General features: G+C 44.0%; 2 protein-coding genes across 6 annotated transcripts in view; both read left to right on the top strand.

The window, feature by feature from the left end:
* Positions 1-23,656, top strand: part of LOC135510273 (gastrula zinc finger protein XlCGF46.1-like) — a 30,292-nt gene continuing 6,636 nt past the window's right edge. The window contains exons 1-2 of the mRNA XM_064931079.1: positions 1-88; positions 5,288-5,736. Of these exons, the coding sequence (XP_064787151.1) occupies positions 5,607-5,736 (130 nt within the window). The 5' untranslated portion in view covers positions 1-88; positions 5,288-5,606. The remainder of the gene's footprint in view (positions 89-5,287; positions 5,737-23,656) is intronic.
* LOC135510274 (putative nuclease HARBI1) lies at positions 8,292-13,660 on the top strand. Of its 5 annotated transcripts, XR_010451103.1 has the most exons (9): positions 8,292-10,953; positions 11,044-11,105; positions 11,188-11,274; positions 11,362-11,403; positions 11,472-11,644; positions 11,724-11,759; positions 11,857-12,409; positions 12,691-12,792; positions 12,887-13,660. XR_010451103.1 is itself a non-coding variant. In XM_064931080.1 (8 exons), the coding sequence occupies exons 5-8, from the start codon at positions 11,794-11,796 to the stop codon at positions 12,944-12,946; spliced, it is 894 nt and encodes a 297-aa protein (XP_064787152.1). In that variant the 5' UTR covers positions 8,292-10,953; positions 11,044-11,105; positions 11,188-11,274; positions 11,362-11,644; positions 11,724-11,793; the 3' UTR covers positions 12,947-13,660. The 5 variants fall into 5 exon arrangements, 2 of the variants coding, with proteins under 2 accessions (XP_064787152.1, XP_064787153.1); XR_010451102.1 differs by having other exon boundaries at positions 11,724-12,409; XM_064931080.1 differs by adding an exon at positions 12,479-12,594 and having other exon boundaries at positions 11,362-11,644; positions 11,724-12,409.

The raw sequence follows: 23,656 nt of genomic DNA, 5'->3' as shown, positions 1-23,656 counted from the left end.
GAGAAAACGGTAGTGGAGTACCAGGAGGAGAATGATCGGCTACGGAGACTGCTGCGAATCACACCAGAGATACAACTATGTAGAATAGGTTAGTATGCATATCTACTGTTTTATACACTTTTTAGGTAGCCAGCAGATCTGACCCCGCTTGCTTTCAGCTGCACTAGGGTTAGACCGCATTCCTGTGTATATTAAAGGAACTGTTCATCCATTTTGGATGTTATATTGATTTTGTACATCTCTGGGCGATGTTCTATCGACTCCCTGGGTCATTTAATGTTTTCATGTGTATCTGAGTTATCAAGCAGGCAGAAATCCATCCGTTACTATGTAGTACCGTGCTAAAGTCGGGCTCACTACACTGGAAGTCAATGGTAATACACGTCTCTCACGTCTCTCATTTCAATACTGGCTGGTGTCATAACTCAGGACAATGTATTCTCTTGAATGAGCCATTGATCATATTTTTCGAGATAGAACTGTGTAAATTAACAGCTCATTTGAACTATTTGTCTGACTTTTTAGTCCAGGGTGCATTGCATGGTGCAATGCACCCTGGACTAATGGAGATATTATAGAAAGGAGATAGGAATCCCATGAATTAAGTAAAGTATTAACGCTCCACCCAGCAGAACATGTGGTCATCCCTACTGCCTCTGGCCTGGCGGACTCACTAAACACCGATGCATCTTTTGTAAATAATGTCTGAGTGTTGGAGTGCGCCCCTGGCTATTCATATCTACATTTTAAAAACAAGAAAATGGTGCTGTCTGATTTGCTTAATATGAGGAATTTGAAATAATTTATACTTTTATAAGTATATTTTAGCAAATACATTTACTTTTGATACTTAAGAATATTTAAAACCAAATACTTTTACGTTTAATCAAGTAGTATTTTACTGGATGACTTTCACTTATACTTGAGTAACTTTCTATTAAGTTATCTATACTTTTACACTAGTATGACAATTAAGTACTTCTTCCACCACTGCCCTATAGACTCCCATTCACTCCTTGAAGGAGAGCGCTCCTTGTCCCAGAATCACCCAGAATACACAGCGCGGTCGATTGACAAAGCATGGTCAACGTTTCCCATCTCGTCAAAAAGTATCTCTGCCGTTGAGAATGTTAGACTTCACTCAGTGAGGCACATCAATCTGCAGGTTGAACACAGCGAGGTTGTAGACTCCTAAATTGATGGTGCAGTCAGCAAGCGGTCGGATCTGCTAGCTAACTGTTTAGGCTAACAGTGATTACCATTATGGTGGCAGGTAGCCTAGGGGTTAGTCTGATTAATCACGTTGTAATACACTATTCATTTCCATATACAGCCTGAAACTATTGACTGCAAGGGTTCCTTACAAGCCAGAGTGTTGAATAAATTGCATTTGAACTTACTTTACCGGTTGTCTATGGTGTTGGTCTTTCAGATGGTTGAAATCTGAGACAAAATATCAATAGGAAAGTATTGTTCACCCGATTTTTATTATTATTATTTTATAAGAACGCTGGTACTGAAGTTGAAATTTCACCTGGCACAAGCGCAAAACCATGGACAACAGGTAAAGTAAAGTAAATTCAAATTTTATTTTATTCAACATGTCATTAGTTTCAGGCTGTATATAGGTCAAATCATACTTTATTTGTCACATACCCCGAATACAAGTGTAGACCTTACCATGAAAGGCTTACATACAAGGCCTTAACCAACAGTGCAGTTCAAGAAGAGTTAAGAAAATATTTACCAAAAAACGAAGGTAAAAAAATAATAAAAAAGTAACACAAAATATCAATAACGAGGCTATATACAGGAGTACCGGTACCGAGTCAATGTGCGAGGGTACAATAACACATGGAATCATGTAGTAACCCCCAAAAAGGGTTAAACAAATCAAAATATATTTGAGATTCCTCAAAAACTTTTGGTCGGAAGTGTACAATAATGTCATCTGTTCTTGCAAAGCGTGGTACATTTTCAACCAACGTTTACTTGCCAAATGGAAGGCACTGGTCTCGTCTTAATGAGGGCATTCGATTACGCTGTTCCGGTTGCGTGACCAGGCGATCGAAGCCGGTGAGGGAGTTACGCTCTGCTCAAATAGAACAGTACTTCTCTCGGTCATATTGTCAACAACGCAGCATCCATTTTCCATAAAACAGCTCAAAACGTGTTCACGTCAGCACAGCAATGTTTTTACGATATTAATCCGTTAGCTGTCATAGTTTTCTAATTCTCAGAGTGGCTCAAGCAATTCCTCCAACCATCAAATTAAATGAATAGGAGCCGCAGCGTGGGTTGGGAATTTTTAGGAGGTGCATCAACCCGTGGATAGAGCCAGACCGATAGCACGGCGGCCCATTGTGAAATACCGCAGGTCCCTGGCATTAAATCATCACTCTGAATTACGCTTTACTCACTTCGCTCACGCCCGGGAGGTAGCCTAATTAAAAAAACAAATGTAATCACTTTTCTTCCGTGCGAACACAGCCCATCCGGACAGCTGAGACAGTTTTTTTTTTTATTTAACCTTTATTTAACCAGGTAGGCAGTTGAACAAGTTCTCATTTACAACTGCAGCCTGGCCAAGATAAAGCAAAGCAGTGCGACACAAACAACAACACAGAGTTACACATGGAATAAACAAACGTTCAGTCAATAACACAATAGAAAAAGTATATATACAGTGTGTGCAAATGGCGTGAGGAAGTCAGGCAATAAATAGGCCATAGTAGCGAAGTAATTACAATTCAGCAAATTAACACCGGAGTGATAGATGTGCAGATTATGATGTGCAAGTAGAAATACTGGTGTGCAAAAAAGTAAATAAAAACAAATATGGGGATGAGGTCGGTAGGTTGGATGGGCTATTTACAGATGGGCTGTGTACAGCTGCAGCGATCGGTAAACTGCTCAGAAATCCGATGCTTAATGTTAGTGAGGGAGATATAAGTCTCCAACTTCGGCGATTTTTGTCATTCGTTCCAGTCATTGGCAGCAGAGAACTGGAAGGAAAGGCAGCCAAAGGGGGTGCTGGCTTTGGGGATGACCAGTGAGATATACCTGCTGGAGCGTGTGCTAGGGGTGGGTGTTGTTATGGTGACCAGTGAGCTGAGATAAGGCGGAGCTTTACCTAGCGAAGTTACATCTGGAACTAGAAATAGACGTTTATAAGACATTAATCCCAGTTAATCCAAAACTACAATTTTGTGTAATTTAGTCACTAATTTCAGTTAACCCAAAACTAAAATCTTGCATAATTTGGTCGTCTGTTCACGAGAGATTGAGGGAATTCAATTTGGGGCTCCCGAGTGACTGCTCCCGAGCAGCAGTCTAATGCACTGGATCTCAGCGCCAGAGGCGTCACTATAGACCCTAGTTCGATTCCAGGATGTATCACAACTGAAGTAATTGGGAGTTCCATAGGGCGGGGCACAATTGGCCCAACGTCGTCTGGGTTTGGCCGGGGTAGGCCGTCATTGTAAATATGAATTTGTTCTTAACTGACTTGCCTAGTTAAATAAATAAATATTCGTTTTTTCCCAAAACATACCACTTGGTGGCAGTAAAACAACAGTTCAACAGTGAAGGACAAAACGACAGTAAGAAACAATTGACAATGGCAAAAATAGTGATTGTGTCAAACTTGAGTCTGAGGGGTTAAATAGAGCAAATATGTAATATTTTAAACTGACTTTCTCTGAGCCTATTGCAGGGGAATTTATTATTTTTGATGATGAGTTGATAGCATTTGTGTTTTAGGTCACTGAGTGGTTTAGGTCACACTGAGAGGTTTAGGTCACACTGAGTGACACATTGTCATCTTCAACATGTGACCTCTTAGAAATGGCTTGTTCCAGAAAATATGCTTCAGCTATGCCGATGGAGGTTGGAACCCGCTTGGCTATATAGATCATAGAGATCTATCAATTCTGTTAATCATTTAAGAGTTCTATTTCATTATGTGGTGTATATATAGGGCATTCAGAAAGTATTCAGACCCCCTGACTTTTTCCACATTTTGTTACATTACAGCCTTATTCTAGAATGGATTCAATGTAAAAATATCCTCATCAATCTACACACAATACTCCATAATGGCAAAGCAAAAATGTTGCACATTTATAAAAAATAAAAACAGAAATACTTTATTTTACATTATTTTACATTAAGTATTCAGACCCTTTGCTATGATACTTGAAATTGAGCTCAGATACATCCTAATTCTATTGATCGCACTTGAGATGTTTCTACAACTTGATTGAAGTCTACCTCTGGTAAATTCAGGAAGGTGACCAAGAACCCGATGGTCACTCTGACAGAGCTCCAGAGTTCCTCTGTGGAGATGGGAGAACCTTCCAGAAGGACAACCATCTCTGCAGAACTTCACAAATCAGGCCAATTGTTGGTAGAGTGGCCAGATGTAAGCCACACCTCAGTAAAAGGTACATAACATCTGCTTGGAGTTTGCCAAAAGGCACCTAAAGGACTCTCAGACCATGAGAAACAAGATTCTCTGATCTGATGAAACCAAGATTGAACTCATTGGCCTGAATGCCAAGCATTACGTCTGGATGAAACCCAACACCATCCCTATGGTGAAACATGCTGGTGGCAGCATCATGCTGTGGGGATGTTTTTCAGCTGCATGGACTGGTAGACTAGTCAGGATAAAGGGAAAGATGAACAGAGCAAAGTACAGAGAGAGATCCTTGATGAAAACCTGCTCCAGAGCACTTAGGACCTCAGACCGGAGTGAAGGTTCACCTTTCAACAGGACAACGACCCTAAGCACACAGCCAAGTCAATACAGGACTGACTTGAATGTTCTTGAGTGGCTCAGCCAGAGCCCCGACTTGAACCCGATCTAACATCTCTGGAGAGACCTGAAAATAGCTGTGCAGTGACACTCTCCATCCAACCTGACAGAGCTTGAGAGGATCTGCAGAGAAGAATGGGAGAAACTCCCCAAATACAGGTGTGCCAAGCTTAATCAATTTTAGAATAGGGCTGAAACACAACAAAATGTGGAAAAATTCAAGGGATCTGAATACTTTCCGAATGCGCTGTAGGTGACCTCTGTATCCAGGCTTTATAGCTAGGTGACCTCTGTATCCAGGCTTTATAGCTAGGTGACCTCTGTATCCAGGCTTTATAGCTAGGTGACCTCTGTATCCAGGCTTTATAGCTAGGTGACCTCTGTATCCAGGCTTTATAGCTAGGTGACCTCTGTATCCAGGCTTTATAGCTAGGTGACCTCTGCTGCTCCTCCTCTTCTTCCCTCCAGACTCCCTGCAGCTCTCTGTCTCTGAAGAGGTGGCTCCCCCTGAGCAGCAGCACTGTGAGCAGGAGTGGAGCCCCAGTCGGGGACAGAAGGACCCAGAGACCAAACAGATTAAAGAGGAACAGGAGGAAGTCAGGACCAGTCAGGAGGAAGAGCAGCTTCAAGGGTTCTTTGATACCAAAGACTCCATATCCACTCCTTCCTGTGTGAAAAGTGAATGTGATCTGGAGAACCCATGTCAAGAAGCCGTACGAGCTGAACACCCAACTCTCAGTCCACTGAAAGCGTCTAAACTACAGTCGTTTTGTGTGTTTTTAAATGAATGTTTAACGGCATCTGCTGCTGTGGAGATTTTGGTGCGATTGAGAAAACTGTAGCAGAGTACCAGGAGGAGAATGATCGGCTACGGAGACTGCTGCAGAGGACACCAGAGATACAACTATGTAGAATAGGTTAGTATGTAGATCTACTGATAATTAGCTACAGTTCTCCTAAATGAATAAACTGTTTAGGCTTTCAGCGGTCACCATTTCAACAATTTCAATTTGTATTTTTATTACTTTTACCGCGAATGGATAAAAATACCCCAATGTACAAATGCTTTCCTTGGACAGCAGTGTCACAAATCTTTTCCATTTAATGAGTGTTGAGTAAAATTCTATCTGAATTGCTCTGAAAGGTGTTCCGATCTATTCAACGTCCCTTTTGATAAAGCTCAGGATGACGATTTGGTTAAGTGTTACACGTTTTATCTAGAAACTGTTGTGATTACAGTTTTGTAAACCTTGAACCCTCAACTTAATTATCATCCAAAAATAACTTTACAAATACAAAAGATACGCTTACTGTTAGCTGTTTTAAAACAGATTTACAAAGAGGTTTTTTGTGTAACACGGCTTTGAGACAATGTTTTTTTTGTGTTCCTTTTTGAATTTCCATTAGCTAAAAATGTGAAATGTTATTGTGCACTCAAGCATGTCTAAAGAGTGTCTAGGTAACCTCTGTATCCAGGCTGTATAGCAGGGTAACCTCTGTATCCAGGCTGTATAGCAGGGTATCCTCTGTATCCAGGCTGTATAGCAGGGTAACCTCTGTATCCAGGCTGTATAGCAGGGTATCCTCTGTATCCAGGTTGTATAGCAGGGTAACCTCTGTATCCAGGCTGTATAGCAGGGTATCCTCTGTATCCAGGTTGTATAGCAGGGTAACCTCTGTATCCAGGCTGTATAGCAGGGTATCCTCTGTATCCAGGCTGTATAGCAGGGTAACCTCTGTATCCAGGCTGTATAGCAGGGTATCCTCTGTATCCAGGTTGTATAGCAGGGTAACCTCTGTATCCAGGCTGTATAGCAGGGTAACCTCTGTATCCAGGCTGTATAGCAGGGTAACCTCTGTATCCAGGCTGTATAGCAGGGTAACCTCTGTATCCAGGCTGTATAGCAGGGTAACCTCTGTATCCAGGCTGTATAGCAGGGTAACCTCTGTATCCAGGCTGTATAGCTGGGTAACCTCTGTATCCAGGCTGTATAGCAGGGTAACCTCTGTATCCAGGCTGTATAGCAGGGTAACCTCTGTATCCAGGCTGTATAGCAGGGTGACCTCTGTATCCAGGCTGTATAGCAGGGTAACCTCTGTATCCAGGCTGTATAGCAGGGTAACCTCTGTATCCAGGCTGTATAGCAGGGTAACCTCTGTATCCAGACTGTATAGGTGACCTCTGACCCTTCTCTCCTTCCCTCCAGAATCCCTACAGCTCTCTGTCTCTGAAGAGGAGGTTCCCCCTGAGCAGCAGCACTGTGAGCAGGTGTGGAGCCCCAGTCTGGGACAGAAGGACCCAGAGACCAAACAGATTAAAGAGGAACAGGAGGAAGTCAGGACCAGTCAGGAGGAAGAGCAGCTTCAAGGTCTAGAGCCTGATATCATAGAGTTCGATTTCACTACTTCCTGTGTGAAAAGTGAATGTGATCAGGAGGACCCACTTCAGTCCTTGACTCTTCCCCAAACCCAGACTGTGGAGAACAGAGAGAGAGACTCTAAACCAGTGGATCTCAAACCTTTTGTTACTGTGACCCACTTAAAAGGTCTTGACATTCCCTGTGACCCTCCAGATAATCAAAACAATGCCTCCAGCCACAGTTCAGCTGTAAGCAGCGACCCAGTAGGACTTGACAGCGGCCCACCATTACATCCCAGTCCACCATTAGATCCCAGTCCACCATTACATCCCAGTCCACCATTACATCCCAGTCCACCATTAGATCCCAGTCCACCATTACATCCCAGTCCACCATTACATCCCAGTCCACCATTACATCCCAGTCCACCATTACATCCCAGTCCACCATTACATCCCAGTCCACCATTGAGGAAACACCATTCCAAACACAGCACCCGTTCTAAAACAACTCACAGCTGCCATGACTGTGGGAAAAGCTTCAGTATCAAGAAGGACCTAACCAGGCATAAACTGACTCACACCGGAGAGAAACCATTTAGCTGTGGTGACTGTGGGAAAAGCTTCAGTCAGAAGGGAGACCTAGGGAGGCACATGCTGACTCATACAGGAGAGAAACCTTTTAGTTGTGGTGACTGTGGTAAAAAATTCAATTGCCACTGGCTCCTAACCAGACATAAACTGACTCACACAGGAGAGAAACCATTTAGCTGTGGTGACTGTGGGAAAAGCTTCAATCAGAAGGGTCACCTGAACTTGCACATATTGACTCACACAGGAATAAAACCATTTAGCTGTGGTGACTGTGGGAAAAGCTTCAATCAGAAGGGTCACCTAAACTTTCATATACGGACTCACACAGGAGTGAATCCATTGAGCTGTGGTGACTGTGATAAAATCTTCAGAAACAAGGGCACCCTAGCCGAACATATACAGATTCACAAAGGAGAGAAACAACATGGCTGCTCAGTCTGTGGCAAAAGTTTCACTCATAAAACAAATCTTCTGAAGCATGTGGATAAAGTCCACAATGGAAGAAAACGGGAATAAAAACTGAAAGACTAAAGAAAATGAGGACAAAGATGTTCAGTCAGAAGATGGGAATAACAGGCAGGATGTGGGCAACACACTTAGGAAAGCAAAGCAAATCTGGATCATTCTTGCTTTGGGGTCCAAATGAATAGGTGTGGGATCAAATGGTACATAGTCACAGGTCTGCTGATCGAAGTCTGTTGATGTTTTCACGTAATTACAAAAAGGAATTCCTGGGCATTTGTTTAGTAATTTCTCTCATAATTTCTGATATTATTGATACATAAAATACAATTCCAGAAAAGGTTGCCTTAATAAACCTCCAAGAGTAGGTCTCAACAGATTTCACCCAATACTGCTTATTTATGATATTGATTTAATCTTGTATAGAGTAATGCTACACAGTTGACTCCCGGTGGAGATTCTCCCAGATCAGCCTAAACCACTGTTTGTCGACATGTAAACTCAGCAAAAAAAGAAACATCCTCTGCGTTTATTTTAAGCAAACTTAAACTCTTGCACTAAGGCACCTGCAAGTTCTCGGACATTTCTGAGGAGGGAATGGCTCTAGCCCTCACCCTCCGATCCCACAGGTCCCAGATGTGCTCAATGGGATTGAGATCCGGGCTCTTCGCTGGCCATGGCAGAACACGGACTTTCCTGTCTTGCAGGAAATCACACACAGAACGAGCAGTATGGCTGGTGGCATTGTCATACTGGATGGTCATGTCAGGATGAGCCTGCAGGAAGGGTACTACATCAGGGAGGACGATGTCTTCCCTGTAACGCACAGCGTTGATATTGCCTGCAGTGACAACAAGCTCAGTCTGATGATGCTGTGACACACCGCCCCAGACCATGATGGACCCTCCAAATCGATGCCGCTCCAAAGTACAGGCCTCGGTGTAACGCTCATTCCTTCGACGATAAACGCGAATCCAATCATCACCCCTGGTGAGGCAAAACCGCGACTAGTCAGAGAACAGCACTTTTTGCCATTTCTGTCTGGTCCAGCGACAGTGGGTTTGTGCCCATAGGTGACGTTGTTGCCGGTGATGTCTGGTGAGGACCTGCCTTACAACAGGCCTACAAGCCCTCAGTCCAATCTCTCTCAGCCTATTGCAGACAGTCTGAGCACTGATGGAGGGATTCCTGGTGTAACTCGGGCAGTTGTTGTTGCCATCCTGTACATGTCCCGCAGGTGTGATGTTCGGATGTACCGATCCTGTGCAGGTGCTGTTACACGTGGTCTGCCACTGTGAGGACGATCAGCTGTCCGTCAGGTCTCCCTGTAGCGCTGTCTTAGGCGTCTCACAGTACGGACATTGCCATTTATTGACCTGGCCACATCTGCAGTCCTCATGCCTCCTTGCAGCATGCATAAGGCACGTTCACGCAGATGATCACAGACCCTGGTCATCTTTCTTTTGGTATTTTTCAGAGTCGGTAGAAAGGCTTCTTTAGTGTCCTAAGTTTTCATAACTGACCTTAATTGCCTACCGCCTGAAAACTGTTAGTGTCTTAACGACCGTTCCACAGGTGCATGTTCATTAATTGTTTATGGTTCATTGAACAAGCATGGGAAACGGTGTTTAAACCCCTTTTACAATGAAGATCTGTGAAGTTTATTTGGATTTTTACGAATTATCTTTGAAAGACAGGGGGCCTGTTGCACAAAAGTAGAATTAAGACATCCGGGATAAATGACTCAGCTGAGCTCAATGAAGCCAAAACATGTGCGTCCAGGCTTAATTGGTTGCACAAAGACCAAGCCAGGATGAGCAGACACGGATTCATTAAGCCAGGTGAAACCAATCCTGGATAGGTGCGCGCTCACGGCTCACTCAAATAGACCCCGCCACAGATCACAGATTAACTGATTTACCATGGCAACTAGAGCCGCGTACTTTTCCCCGTCGGAAGCACAAATCCTCATGGAGGCATACGAGGAGGTAAAAGATATAATTAAGAAGAAAGGCAACACCGCCACAGTGATAAAGCAAAGAGAAAAAGCGTGGCAAAGTATTGCAGACCGCCTGAATGCGTAAGTAGTGCACAATTACACACTCACCGCTCCGCTGAAACATCACAATTAGCACAATTCAAATATTTAATTCACATCTCCAAAAATGCAGTTGTACTGTAATTATGAAACGGTTAAATTTTTAATTGAAATGCACTGCAGATATGAGTGAAATTGTGTAAAGTAACTCCATCACACTGTATAAAGCTATGATAAATTTTTTGATATTTTTACTGAAAACAAGACAAAAATACCAAGTAATTTTTTGCAGTGTGACTCCATTAAGTGTGTGTGTGTGTGTGTGTGTGTGTGTGTGTGTGTGTAGATTAAACATGAACGGGCCAAAACGGACATGGCAGCAGGTCAAAATCAAATATAAGAACATTCTGCAGAATGGTATGGTCCCTGACTAATATTTAACAAAGCACAAGCATATATTGTACCCAGAAGGTGCCTGCTCACACATTGTCTGTACTGTTTTAGCAGTGAAAAAGAATACCCACAGACAAGGCACGGGTGGTGGGTAACCAAAGGCTGACCTTACCCCAGAAGAGGACATGGCCTTGGAGCTAAATAAAGGCAGGCCCGTCTTAGAGGGGATCCCTGGGGGGAAAGAGACGAGCATAGGTTCCTCCCAAGATGCCACCCGCTTCATTCAAGGTATGTCCTTCCATCTCTACATGGGATACAACCACATTCATATTGAATCAATTTGGACTGTCTGACTTTGGTTTACCTATTGCCTTGCAGTGTCTGGCAGCACTGTGTTCCTGTTAGAGCCACCAGCACAAGCACCAGACGATGCTGATCCAGTGAGTACTCCATCAAAGGCATACTGTAGGCCTGGCATGTCTTGTCTACTAGCTTCAATATGAATCCGATTAAATGTGATAGGGTGAAGGCCCCAGTGCAGCAGCAACAGCACATGATGGAGACGATGATGAGGAGGAGACCATCTCTCTGGATTCCAGAAGGCATGAGGTATCATGTTAAGACTGTGAAAGTACTATTTACTCTACAATGGTGAGGAGTCCTCATCAAAATCAAAAAATCTAATTTATTTTACAGGACCCAGATGCTATACAGTGGGAAAACCAGCCTGGCAACATAGTGCGTATTAATAAAAGGACACCACATCCTGCCAAATTCCAGCTGCGCTAATTGTATTGTGTTCACAGAGCTCACAAGCTATCAGAAAGTTGTATGGCAACCACCTCCGGCGCCAAATAGAACTGGCAGACATAGACATTCAGTACAAGAAGAAAAAGATGGAAAATCTTGCACTGGAGTCCGAAATAAAAAGAGGACAATTAGGAAACTGGACCTTGAAATAAAAAAACTTGAGAGGGAGGTGAGATATGCCTTCAATGTACACTGTATGCTAACTGTAACACAAATGTATTAATCATTATTTTTCTTTCCTCCCCCAGCTCCAAGAAGATGACACAGCTCAAAATAAAAATTAGGTATATTCTCGTAAAGTCAAGTGAGCCATGACATATGAGCTCTTATTGTGAGCACACAGGACGGTGGCATCTTTCTAAGGTTTTTTTATTTTCCCAGCAATCAGTACAACCAAGTCATCGTTATAAGGCATCGCCCTCTTTTGCCCACCCCCAGCACCAGGTGTGGCCACTAGCCTATATGAAGGCCCAAAATTGTGTGTTCCTTTCTGCTCTGACAATGGCATGCCCATTCGTGCGAGATGTGGTGGATGAAGAAGCACTTGTGCTGAGGAGAGCCTTCAGGCGAGAAAGGGTCTTCAGGGACCGGTTGGACCCACTGGCCTTCCCTGATGACCATCTATATGAAAGATACAGGTTTTCTGCAGATGGCATCAGGTATCTATGCAGACTACTGGGTCCCAGGATTAAGCACCGCACTGCACGGAGCCATGCACTGAGTGTGGAGCAAATGGTTTGTGTGGCCTTGTGCTTTTTTGCTAGTGGAGCCTTCCTGTACTCAGTGGGGGATGCAGAACAGCTGAACAAGGCCACAATTTGCCGCACAATAAGGAGTGTGTGTCTGGCTATCAAAGCATTAGCAGATGTCTTCATCTCCTTCCCTGGCCACAGAAGACTCTGTGACATCAAAGAGGAGTTCTATAGGATTGCAGGTAAGAGGATCTACAAATTACAGGACAACTGTTAACACATAGTAGGATACTCATTACTTTGTGTGACAGGTTTCCCCAATGTCATTGGTGCAGTGGACTGCACACACATAAGGATAAAAGCCCCCTCAGGTGCCCATGAGGCCGATTTTGTGAATAGGAAATCCTTTCACAGCATTAATGTTCAGGTGAACATAACTTTTTGATATTGTCCATTGACGAACACTCTGCATTGCCAGTGATGTGCATTGATTGGTGTAATATTCCTCATCTTATGATTTCAGATGGTCTGCAATGCTGACTGTGTGATCAGCAATGTTGTGGCAAAATGGCCTGGCTCAGTCCATGACTCCAGAATCTTTCGGGCCTCTGAAATCTATCACAAGGTAAGCCACACAACCCCTATTTATAACCATCATGGCTGTGTCAAGAATATCACTGTGTTTATGAGGTAGTAATGATGAGATTTTGTGTTGACAGGTGAATTCTCTGGTGTGTTGCTGGGAGACAGAGGGTATGGCTGCCAGCCTTTTCTCCTGACACCTTTCACAGACCCCCAGGAAGCACAGCAGGCCTACAACCATGCCCATGCCAGGACCAGGGCCAGAGTTGAAATGACCTTTGGCCTCCTGAAGGCACGCTTTCACTGCCTTCACAAATTAAGGGTCAGCCCTGTTAGGGCATGTGATATTACTGTGGCTTGTGCTGTCCTCCACAATGTGGCCTGCCTGAGGAAGGAGAGGGCCCCCAGAGTGCCACCAGCCATGGACTGGGACAATCCGGCAATCTTCCCTGATGACGACAGTGGTCGGCTGCTGAGGGACCAATATGTGTTGAATTATTTTAGTTAGTATGTGTGCTTTCAATTTTGGTTAAATATGTCCTGCGGTGGCAGAGGAATTTGGGTTTTTTGGGTTCGTTTTTTGACGAATTTGGCCTCTTATGATGTTTGTGCGGTATACTGTGTGTAATACAAGGCTGCAGGGAGGCTACTGCATCCATTCATTTGTCTGTTCAGTTGATGTGTATGGATTTGTCCTGCATTTATTTTAGTGTGCAGACATGCAGGGTGTGTTATATACAGACCTTTGAATGTGTATGTATCATTTTGTATAATATGCTTGGATTCTGTGCTTTCCATCTTGTAGAGTCATTGTGACTTCAGTTTCGAAAGGAGCTGATGGTTTACCTGCTTTGTTTTGTCCTTATTCAATAAAGGAACATAATGTTACACATTGTGTTTTTATATTCATATGGAATGTGTATTTGTTTATATGACAGAGTACTAGGGCCACACTGAAGAAAAAGGATAAAGTCATACATTTATGAGGCTGGTTCTTTCTGCAGAAAAGCTACATATTGTTTTTACAGTTTTGATACTTATGACAATGTGATACTTAATATTCTGGCACATCAGCATGTCTTTGTTTATGAAACCATACTGAAGTACAATTTCACGAAATGCCCCACATCTGTCATTTTAACAACTGTCCTCCTTTAAAACAACTGGTTACAATAATATGACTTGTGTTTTTTTCCCCTCTGTGGCCCTAATATTCTATCATTTTATATATAGTCTATGGGAAACTGTAAATTATCTAATGATAGCAACATCATCTAAAAATCATTTTTTATCCAAAATCATTGAAATTAATGATCACAAACGTTTAATAACAGTGGGTCTAGTTATATGTGATAACAATGTATAGTGAGCAGTGAAATAACTATTGGTTTCCATTTGTGGTGACTGCTGACTGACATTAGGGATGAGATTAAATAGATCCTGGAATTTAGCCTGGTCTGGAGCAGGCTAGCTCCACAGAATAAATCTCCATGGTAATTTATACCATAACATATCCTCCTGCCCCCTATCCATCTTTAGTGCAACCGGATTACGGATCAATTGAGCCAGGATCACCAAGATATCCTGGCTTAATCCCTTATCCTAGTTTTGTGCAACAGGCCCAGGGTCCTGAAAAAGGGACGTTTTTGTTGTTGTTGTAGGGTTAGGGTTTAGTTATTGTTTCCCTTTACTACTGATCTGTAGGTTGCCTTAATAAACCTCCATCCAGCTGGCAGCGCTGTTTCTGAGTTCACCACCTACTAGAATTACGACTTTTCAATTGTTTTTGACTAGATCACTTAAGTAGAATGCTTCCACTAGTTACCACAGCCAGAAGGGAAAATGGCTATATTGTAAAAATGTATGTGAAACAGTATAACTTTAGTCTGTACCTTCGCACAAACCAGGGACCCTCTGCACACATCAACAACTGACACCCGCGAAGCATCATCATCGTGCCACAAAAGCCGTGGTCCTTGCAGAGCAAGGGGAACCACTACTTCAAGGTCTCAGAGCAAGTGACGTCCCCGATTGAAACGCTAGCGCACCACCGCAAACTAGCAAGCCATTTCACATCCGTTACATATGAAAACAAAAAAATCAGCAATTTAAGGTTAGGGTTAAGCATAATGTTAGCAGTGTGGAGCAAGGTTAGGTTTAAAATCACATTTTAAAAATATCAATTGTAGAAATGCGCGGGGTCTCTGACTTTATGGCTGTGGTAACTAGTGACGACCACCTCGACTTGATTTTTGCCTTCATTGTGTGGAGTAAAGAATGCCATGTTAACAACCAGGCTACGCAACTCCCATTCCACAGAAAATGTGTAAACTACATTTGTTGCATGTGTTTTTATTACATTTTTATAGTAACCCCAGACAAGCACACCTGACTAAACTTGTGAACTAATCATCAAGCCCCTGATGAGTTGAATGAGGGCTACAACGAACTTGGGTAGCGCTGCCCCAGCGCAATAGAGTACCACAGTATGAGTCATATTATCCATAAAACCTAGCGGTCAAACAAGGAAACGGTTCCAATTGTTTTTCCAGCATACATTTTTCTCATAGTGGATTTTAGAAACACTTAAAATAAGTGCTGTGTTTCATGTCGATTTACCCCGGCGTGACGTTTTGATAAACGTGTGAATCTCTCTAGGACAAGTTGACTTTTGTCAATATATTCGGCTCTATTGACACCCCAAAATGAAACCCTAATTAGCTGCTAATGTGGCTATCGAAAAGAACTACAAATGCCATGATGATCTGCATGAGACTGCAGAATCGAGGCAAAGGTAAAAATCTCTGGATTAACTATCTAATGTTATCTAAAATGTAGTAATGAGTAAATTGACTACATTTCTTTAAATTGAACATTCTGTGAACTGTCCTGTGCAAGTTTTAAATGGACACCATACCTGTTAGTAAAGGTGTCCACTAGAGATGACGTGCAAGAGCTTGCAGGGATTTTCAGTCTTGCATGATGTCTACTTTAATGCTAATTAGCATTTTCGAATCTGAGAGTAAATCGAGCTGAATATATTGCTAAAAGTTCACTTGGCCGAGAGAGATTTAAAACGTCACACCAGGGTAAGCCTACGCGAAACACATCCCTTATTTTAAGTGTTTCTAAAATAAATAAATGGCGAAGAAAAACAATTGGAACCGTTTTACAGTATTATAACACCACCACTGTAGGGCTCTATTACTGAGTTCTCGTAATCCGAGTCGGAGTGCACCTGTTTATGGCCAGTGACGTGAATGAGCAAAAGCGGTGAAGGAGGACCGCGCTACTCGGTCATGTTGTCAATAAGGCAGCATGGTGCATCGTGGTACATCTATTTTTCCATACAATATATGTTCACGTTTTCATTTGGAAGGCAATTAAAGCATTTTATCAAAATTGATCACTTCTGTTTGTGAAAGCACAGAATCCTACTCATTACTCAATTCTTAATCTAGCCTAGGCTACATAACTTTTGCCATGGGCTTTGAACGGGCACTGGGTCACACCCAGGAGGCATTTCCAAAACAAATGCAATCACTTTTTCCTCACTTCCAACAGATAATCAAATCCCTATAGCATTTTAAACAACCCTGTGGATCATTCTCCGACAACCCAGGTCAAACTACTGTATCACCCAAGTAAGGGATAATCAATAAGGGGCTATGAGTTCTCTGGAAAATAATGAATGATGTGAAAGATGTGGTTCCACGAAGCACTAGCAGAATGGAACTAACCAACAGAGTTGCTTATTATTTTCCAGAAAACAGATAGAGCCCTGAGTTGAATATCCCTTTCATTTCAATGCTGTAATTGAACACATTTGCAGGTAGAAATGTGTTCAACATCCACTGAAGTACCTAGCTAACAAGTTTACTAGATAGCTACAGTAGTTGCCTTGGTAACCAAACAAACATCAGTCCTAGCTTGTTATTCTGAAAATCGAATTGAAACCATGTCAATAATGTTTTCAATTAGACTTTTGCTTTCGAAAGCAGCTCAAACAGTGTGTTATGTGTTTAATAACATTAAGACAACATTACCCAGCAAGCTATGCGAGGGTGGGGGTGAGTTGAAATATGCCTTACACTGCTACCTGAAGTATCTGTTTATTAAAAGTAGTTATATAATATAATTTTATTCAACATTCTGGCTTGTAGAGACTATTGCATCTTTTTAAGGGCAACTAGCGAGAATATAGTAGACGGTATGTGTCAAAAGGTGATTGATGAGCTATTTCTGTGTCATGTGTTTATGCCCTTTTAAGGACATCCTGTATGTATGTCCTCATGCTATTTATGGTGTGCTTATGTAACATGATAGGAAGTAAAGCAAATATTTGCAATAAGTTTGACTTTGAACTGTTAGAAAATTGTGAAACAGTTTTTGTAGTGAACTTATGGAGCTGTTGGGTAGCTTGTACAATGAAAAAGTAATTTCCGGGTGTAGGTCTTGCCTGAGTATAAGTCGATAAACTACAGAAAACATGTCTTCTATACCAATTCTAGGTGTGTTGTGTCCTTTTTATTTTACCTTTATTTAACCAGGCAAGTCAGTTAAGAACACATTCTTATTTTCAATGACAGCCTAGGAACAGTGGGTTAACTGCCTGTTCAGGGGCGGAACAACAGATTTGTACCTTGTCAGCTCGGGGGTTTGAACTCGCAACCTTCCGGTTACTGGTCCAACGCTCTAACCACTAGGCTACCCTGCCGTCCTTCATGTCTAGGACAAAACCATCTTAAGCCATTTTCTCCTGGTTTTCGCCTGAGAGAATGGCTTGAGATAAGAATTGCTCTATGTCAGATCGAACAGGCCCTGAGTTGAACATCCCTGCCTGTGTACACATTGGAAGAGGAAGTCTGCGGGCGAGATGATTTGAAAGTCATAAGAATCTCTTCAGTGGCATAAGGGTCCAGACTCCAAAGTGACCATTTTAGGTTGTTCTGAATTCAATAGCTCAAATGCCACAATGTATCTTCAAAAGCATGCGTATAAGTCAACTATTTTGTGCCTGTCTTTAGCTTCAGGTTCTGGCGATTACTTTAAAGTGCTTGATATGATGACACACGTACAGCAGTTTTTCCACCATCGTGAACATGTATGAACATGGGCCCCTCTGTCCTCAAGAAATAACTTGAACTTAACGGCAAGAAGGTTGATCCTCTTCCAATGCGTACCCAGGCAGGGATGTTCCACTCAGGGCCTGTTTGATCTCACATAGAGCAAGTCTTAAGAGCAATCTCAAATGTTGTTCTTTGCCATCACTGTAAGCCTGACAAACACACACCGTACGCGATACAATTATTAAACAGAAGAATGAGTGAGAGTTTTTGTCACAACCCGGCATGTGGGAAGTGACAAAGTGCTCTTATAGGACCAGGGCACAAATAATAATAATAAATAATTTGCTCTTTATTTAGCCATCTTACATATAAACTTTATTTTTTTCATCAAAAATTGTGAATAACTCATCACAGGTTAATGAGAAGGGTGTGCTTGAAAGGATGCATATAACTCTGCAATGTTGGGTTGTATTGGAGAGAGTCTCAGTCTTAAATCATTTCCCCACACACAGTCTGTGCCTGTATTTAGTTTTAATGCTAGTGAGGGCCAAGAATCCACTCTCAAATAGGTACGTGGTTGCAAAGGGCATCAGTGTCTTAACAGAGCGATTTGCCAAGGCAGGATACTCTGAGCGCAGCTCAATCCAGAAATCTGGCAGTGGCTTCTGATTAAATTCCATTTTCACAGAACCGCTTGTTGCAATTTTGATGAGGCTCTCTTGTTTAGATTGGTAAGTGGACTGGAGGCAGGGCATGAAAGGATAACAAATCCAGTTTGTGTCATCCGTTTCGGGAAAGTACCTGCGTAATTGCGCACCCAACTCACTCAGGTGATTCGCTGTATCACATTTGACATTGTCCATAAGCTTGAGTTCATTTGCACAAAAAATCATACAATGATGGAAAGACCTGTGTGTTGTCCTTGTTAATGAAGACAGAGAAGAGCTCCAACTTCTTAATCATAGCCTCAATTTTGTCTCGCACATTGAATATAGTTGCAGTGAGTCTCTGTAATCCTAGATTCAGATCATTTAGGCGAAAAAAAACATCGCCCAGATAGGCCAGTCGTGTGAGAAACTCGTCATTATGCAAGCGGTCAGACAAGTGAAAATTATTGTCAGTAAAGAACTTTAAACTCGTCTCTCAGTTTAAAAAAACGTGTCAATTCTTTGTCCCTTGACAACCAGCTCACGTCTGTATGTTGTAAAAGTGTTACATGGTCGCTGCCCATATCATTACATAGTGCAGGAAATACACGAGAGTTCAGGGGCCTTGCTTTAACCAAGTTAACCATTTTCACTGTAGTGTCCAGAACATCTTTCAACTTGTCAGGTATTCCTTTGGTAGCAAGAGCCTCTCTGTGGATGCTGCAGTGTACCCAAGAGCCTCTCGGTGGATGCTGCAGTGTACCCAAGAGCCTCTCGGTGGATGCTGCAGTGTACCCAAGAGCCTCTCGGTGGATGCTGCAGTGTACCCAAGAGCCTCTCGGTGGATGCTGCAGTGTACCCAAGAGCCTCTCGGTGGATGCTCCAGTGTACCCAAGAGCCTCTCGGTGGATGCTGCAGTGTACCCAAGAGCCTCTCGGTGGATGCTCCAGTGTACCCAAGAGCCTCTCGGTGGATGCTGCCGTGTACCCAAGAGCCTCTCGGTGGATGCTGCAGTGTACCCAAGAGCCTCTCGGTGGATGCTCCAGTGTACCCAAGAGCCTCTCGGTGGATGCTGCCGTGTACCCAAGAGCCTCTCGGTGGATGCTGCAGTGTACCCAAGAGCCTCCTGGTGGATGCTGCAGTGTTCCCAAGAGCCTCTCGGTGGATGCTGCAGTGTACCCAAGATCCTCCTGGTGGATGCTGCAGTGTTCCCAAGAGCCTCCTGGTGGATGCTGCAGTGTTCCCAAGATCCTCCTGGTGGATGCTGCAGTGTACCCAAGAGCCTCTCGGTGGATGCTGCAGTGTTCCCAAGAGCCTCTCGGTGGATGCTGCAGTGTACCCAAGAGCCTCTCGGTGGATGCTGCAGTGTACCCAAGAGCCTCTCGGTGGATGCTGCAGTGTACCCAAGAGCCTCTCGGTGGATGCTGCAGTGTACCCAAGAGCCTCCTGGTGGATGCTGCAGTGTACCCAAGATCCTCCTGGTGGATGCTGCAGTGTACCCAAGATCCTCCTGGTGGATGCTGCAGTGTACCCAAGATCCTCTCGGTGGATGCTGCAGTGTACCCAAGTGGCGTCGGGAGAAACTGCTTGCAAACGTGTTACCATTCCACTATGTCTCCCTGTTATGGCTTTTGCTCCATCAATACAGATACCAACACATCTTGACCACCAAAGTCCATTTGATGTCACAAAGCTGTCCAGTACTTTAAAAATATCCTCTCCTGTTATCCTGGTTTCCAGTGGTTTGCAGAAGAGTATGTTTTCCTTATTTGTCCCCCATAAACGTAACAGACATATACCAGGAGCTGTGCCAGGCCCACCACGTCTGTTGACTCATCCAGCTGTAACGCATTGAATTCACTGGCTCGTATGAGAAGCAGTAATTTTTTCAAAACATCTCCTGCCATGTCACTGATGCGTTGTGAAACAGTGTTGTTTAATGAAGGCATTGTCTGTAGTTTTTTTGTGCCTTTTCCACCAGAATTGTCCCAGCCATATCCGCAGCAGCAGGGAGAATTAAGTCCTCCACTATAGTATGGTGCTTGCCTGTCCTAGCCACTCCTCCACTATAGTATGGGGCTTGCCTGTCCTGGCCACTCCTCCACTATAGTATGGTGCTTGCCTGTCCTAGCCACTCCTCCACAATAGTATGGTGATTGCCTGTCCTGGCCACTCCTCCACTATAGTATGGTGCTTGCCTGTCCTAGCCACTCCTCCACTATAGTATGGTGCTTGCCTGTCCCGGCCACTCCTCCACTATAGTATGGTGCTTGCCTGTCCTAGCCACTCCTCCACTATAGTATGGTGCTTGCCTGTCCTAGCCACTCCTCCACTATAGTATGGTGCTTGCCTGTCCTGGCCACTCCTCCACTATAGTATGGTGCTTGCCTGTCCTAGCCACTCCTCCACTATAGTATGGGGCTTGCCTGTCCTAGCCACTCCTCCACTATAGTATGGTGCTTGCCTGTCCGAGCCACTCCTCCACTATAGTATGGTGCTTGCCTGTCCGAGCCACTCCTCTACAATAGTATGGGGCTTGCCGGTCCTAGCCACTCTTCCACTATAGTATGGGGCTTGCCTGTCCTGGCCACTCCTCCACTATAGTATGGTGCTTGCCTGTCCGAGCCACTCCTCTACAATAGTATGGGGCTTGCCGGTCCTAGCCACTCTTCCACTATAGTATGGGGCTTGCCTGTCCTGGCCACTCCTCTACAATAGTATGGGGCTTGCCTGTCCTGGCCACTCCTCCACTATAGTATGGTGCTTGCCTGTCCTAGCCACTCCTCCACTATAGTATGGTGCTTGCCTGTCCGAGCCACTCCTCCACTATAGTATGGTGCTTGCCTGTCCGAGCCACTCCTCTACAATAGTATGGGGCTTGCCGGTCCTAGCCACTCTTCCACTATAGTATGGGGCTTGCCTGTCCTGGCCACTCCTCTACAATAGTATGGGGCTTGCCTGTCCTGGCCACTCCTCCACTATAGTATGGGGCTTGCCTGTCCTAGCCACTCCTCCACTATAGTATGGTGCTTGCCTGTCCGAGCCACTCCTCCACTATAGTATGGTGCTTGCCTGTCCGAGCCACTCCTCTACAATAGTATGGGGCTTGCCGGTCCTAGCCACTCTTCCACTATAGTATGGTGATTGCCTGTCCTGGCCACTCCTCCACTATAGTATGGGGCTTGCCTGTCCTGGCCACTCCTCCACTATAGTATGGTGCTTGCCTGTCCTAGCCACTCCTCCACTATAGTATGGTGATTGCCTGTCCTGGCCACTCCTCCACTATAGTATGGTGCTTGCCTGTCCTAGCCACTCCTCCACTATAGTATGGTGCTTGCCTGTCCGAGCCACTCCTCCACTATAGTATGGTGCTTGCCTGTCCTGGCCACTCCTCCACTATAGTATGGTGCTTGCCTGTCCTAGCCACTCCTCCACTATAGTATGGTGCTTGCCTGTCTGAGCCACTCCTCCACTATAGTATGGTGCTTGCCTGTCCGAGCCACTCCTCTACAATAGTATGGGGCTTGCCGGTCCTAGCCACTCTTCCACTATAGTATGGGGCTTGCCTGTCCTGGCCACTCCTCCACTATAGTATGGGGCTTGCCTGTCCTGGCCACTCCTCCACTATAGTATGGTGCTTGCCTGTCCGAGCCACTCCTCTACAATAGTATGGGGCTTGCCGGTCCTAGCCACTCTTCCACTATAGTATGGGGCTTGCCTGTCCTGGCCACTCCTCTACAATAGTATGGGGCTTGCCTGTCCTGGCCACTCGGTAGCTCACCATATAAGACTCTTCTAGCACCTTCTTATTGATGGTATCTGTTGCTTTTATACTTGTCTTACTACTCGAAAGTCGTCTTTATTCTCGATCAAAAAACTCCCACGGCTTATTTTTCAAATTGCCATGTTTTGTTTCTAAATGTCTGCGCACGAGTGAAGGTTTCATCGAGTTGAGAGAAAGTATTTTTGCACATATAACACACTGTGGCTGAGGAAAGGCACTACTCCCAGTATAAGTGAACCCCAAATCAATGTAGTTCCCATCATATTTGCGCCTCTTCGATGGACACAACGTCTGTGTCTGTTGTTCGGTGCTGTCCCGGGTAAGGGGGCAGTAGCTCTTCGGCTGCATCACAACTGTCTGTGTCCATGCTAGCTGGGTGAACAACAAATGTAGAATTACTGATGCGAGCATTGGATGTGCTCGTGGAAGCAGAGCAACCTGTGCCGTCGACAGCCGGTAGGAGCAGTACCACACCTGCAAGTCTATGGACTTACTTTTTTGAACCATTTATCCACTTTTGAGCAAACGGAATGAGCAGCAGCAGGGGGGGGGGGTGTCCTTAATGATTGCTATTTGATGCTACGGCATCTCAAGAGGGGGGGGGGTTCAACCAAAGGGAGTATGCAAGACACAGAAGTTTGCTTCACCTGGTCCTGCTAAGGAGCAAACCGAACCTAGTATGTGGACACCTTAAGCCTAACGCAGTTCCACCTCCAACACCGCCTAAACAACCCCTATGTGGATGTCGGGTTAGAGCGGATCTGATTGAATAGAGCTCAAGGTGTTTTGAGTTGGCTAGGGTGCTGTAACAGGTAATCAAATGTTGCACATGTTTGGAATTATACTTTTCATATAGTGTCTGACTTCTAAATAGCAGAATATTTTTGAATTAGTTTTCAAATTTGTTCTTTAACTGTTTAAATGATGGAAATTGCTTCTCAATGTCTAGGTCTTCAATTGTGCCTCTTCTCCCTCCATTCAACAAACACCTTATCAGACCAAGGTGGAACAAAATAATGATTAAAACATATTTGGAGTGTATATAGTGGTATCCGTCACCTTATAAACATGTTTAATCTGGTTTAGAATTCTTAAAGAATTTCTCAAAACAAAGTTTTGTCAGTTTGTTTGAGCACTCTGCTTTGGAGAAAAGCATGGCTGGAAGAGGGGAATTTATTGTGAACTTGCCTTCCATATTTAGACTAACTCCCCCTTGTTGGCTAAAACATTAGGGAAACCCATTAATTTTGTCTTTTAAAATTAGAAAAATAATAATAAATGATCATCCTAGATCACCTTATTGCTTGTTGTAACGGGTGGCAGATAGCCTAGCTGTTAAGAGCGTTGGGCCAGTAACCGAAAGGTTGCGGGTTTGAATCCCTGAGCCAGCAAGGTGGAAGAATCTGC

The sequence above is a fragment of the Oncorhynchus masou genome, chromosome 23 (assembly GCF_036934945.1).
Source record: "Oncorhynchus masou masou isolate Uvic2021 chromosome 23, UVic_Omas_1.1, whole genome shotgun sequence".
NCBI classification, from domain to species: domain Eukaryota; kingdom Metazoa; phylum Chordata; class Actinopteri; order Salmoniformes; family Salmonidae; genus Oncorhynchus; species Oncorhynchus masou.
This window is presented reverse-complemented; position numbering and strand designations above follow the sequence as displayed.

What these genes read in the sequence shown, in the direction of transcription:
- LOC135510274 (XM_064931080.1), top strand. Translation starts at nt 11,794, where the DNA reads ATGAGCTCTTATTGTGAGCACACAGGACGGTGGCATCTTTCTAAGGTT. An exon ending in TTCACAGCATTAATGTTCAG is followed by an intron (nt 12,595 to 12,690) that starts GTGAACATAACT and finishes TTATGATTTCAG; the next exon opens with ATGGTCTGCAATGCTGACTG. An exon ending in CCTCTGAAATCTATCACAAG is followed by an intron (nt 12,793 to 12,886) that starts GTAAGCCACACA and finishes TTGTGTTGACAG; the next exon opens with GTGAATTCTCTGGTGTGTTG.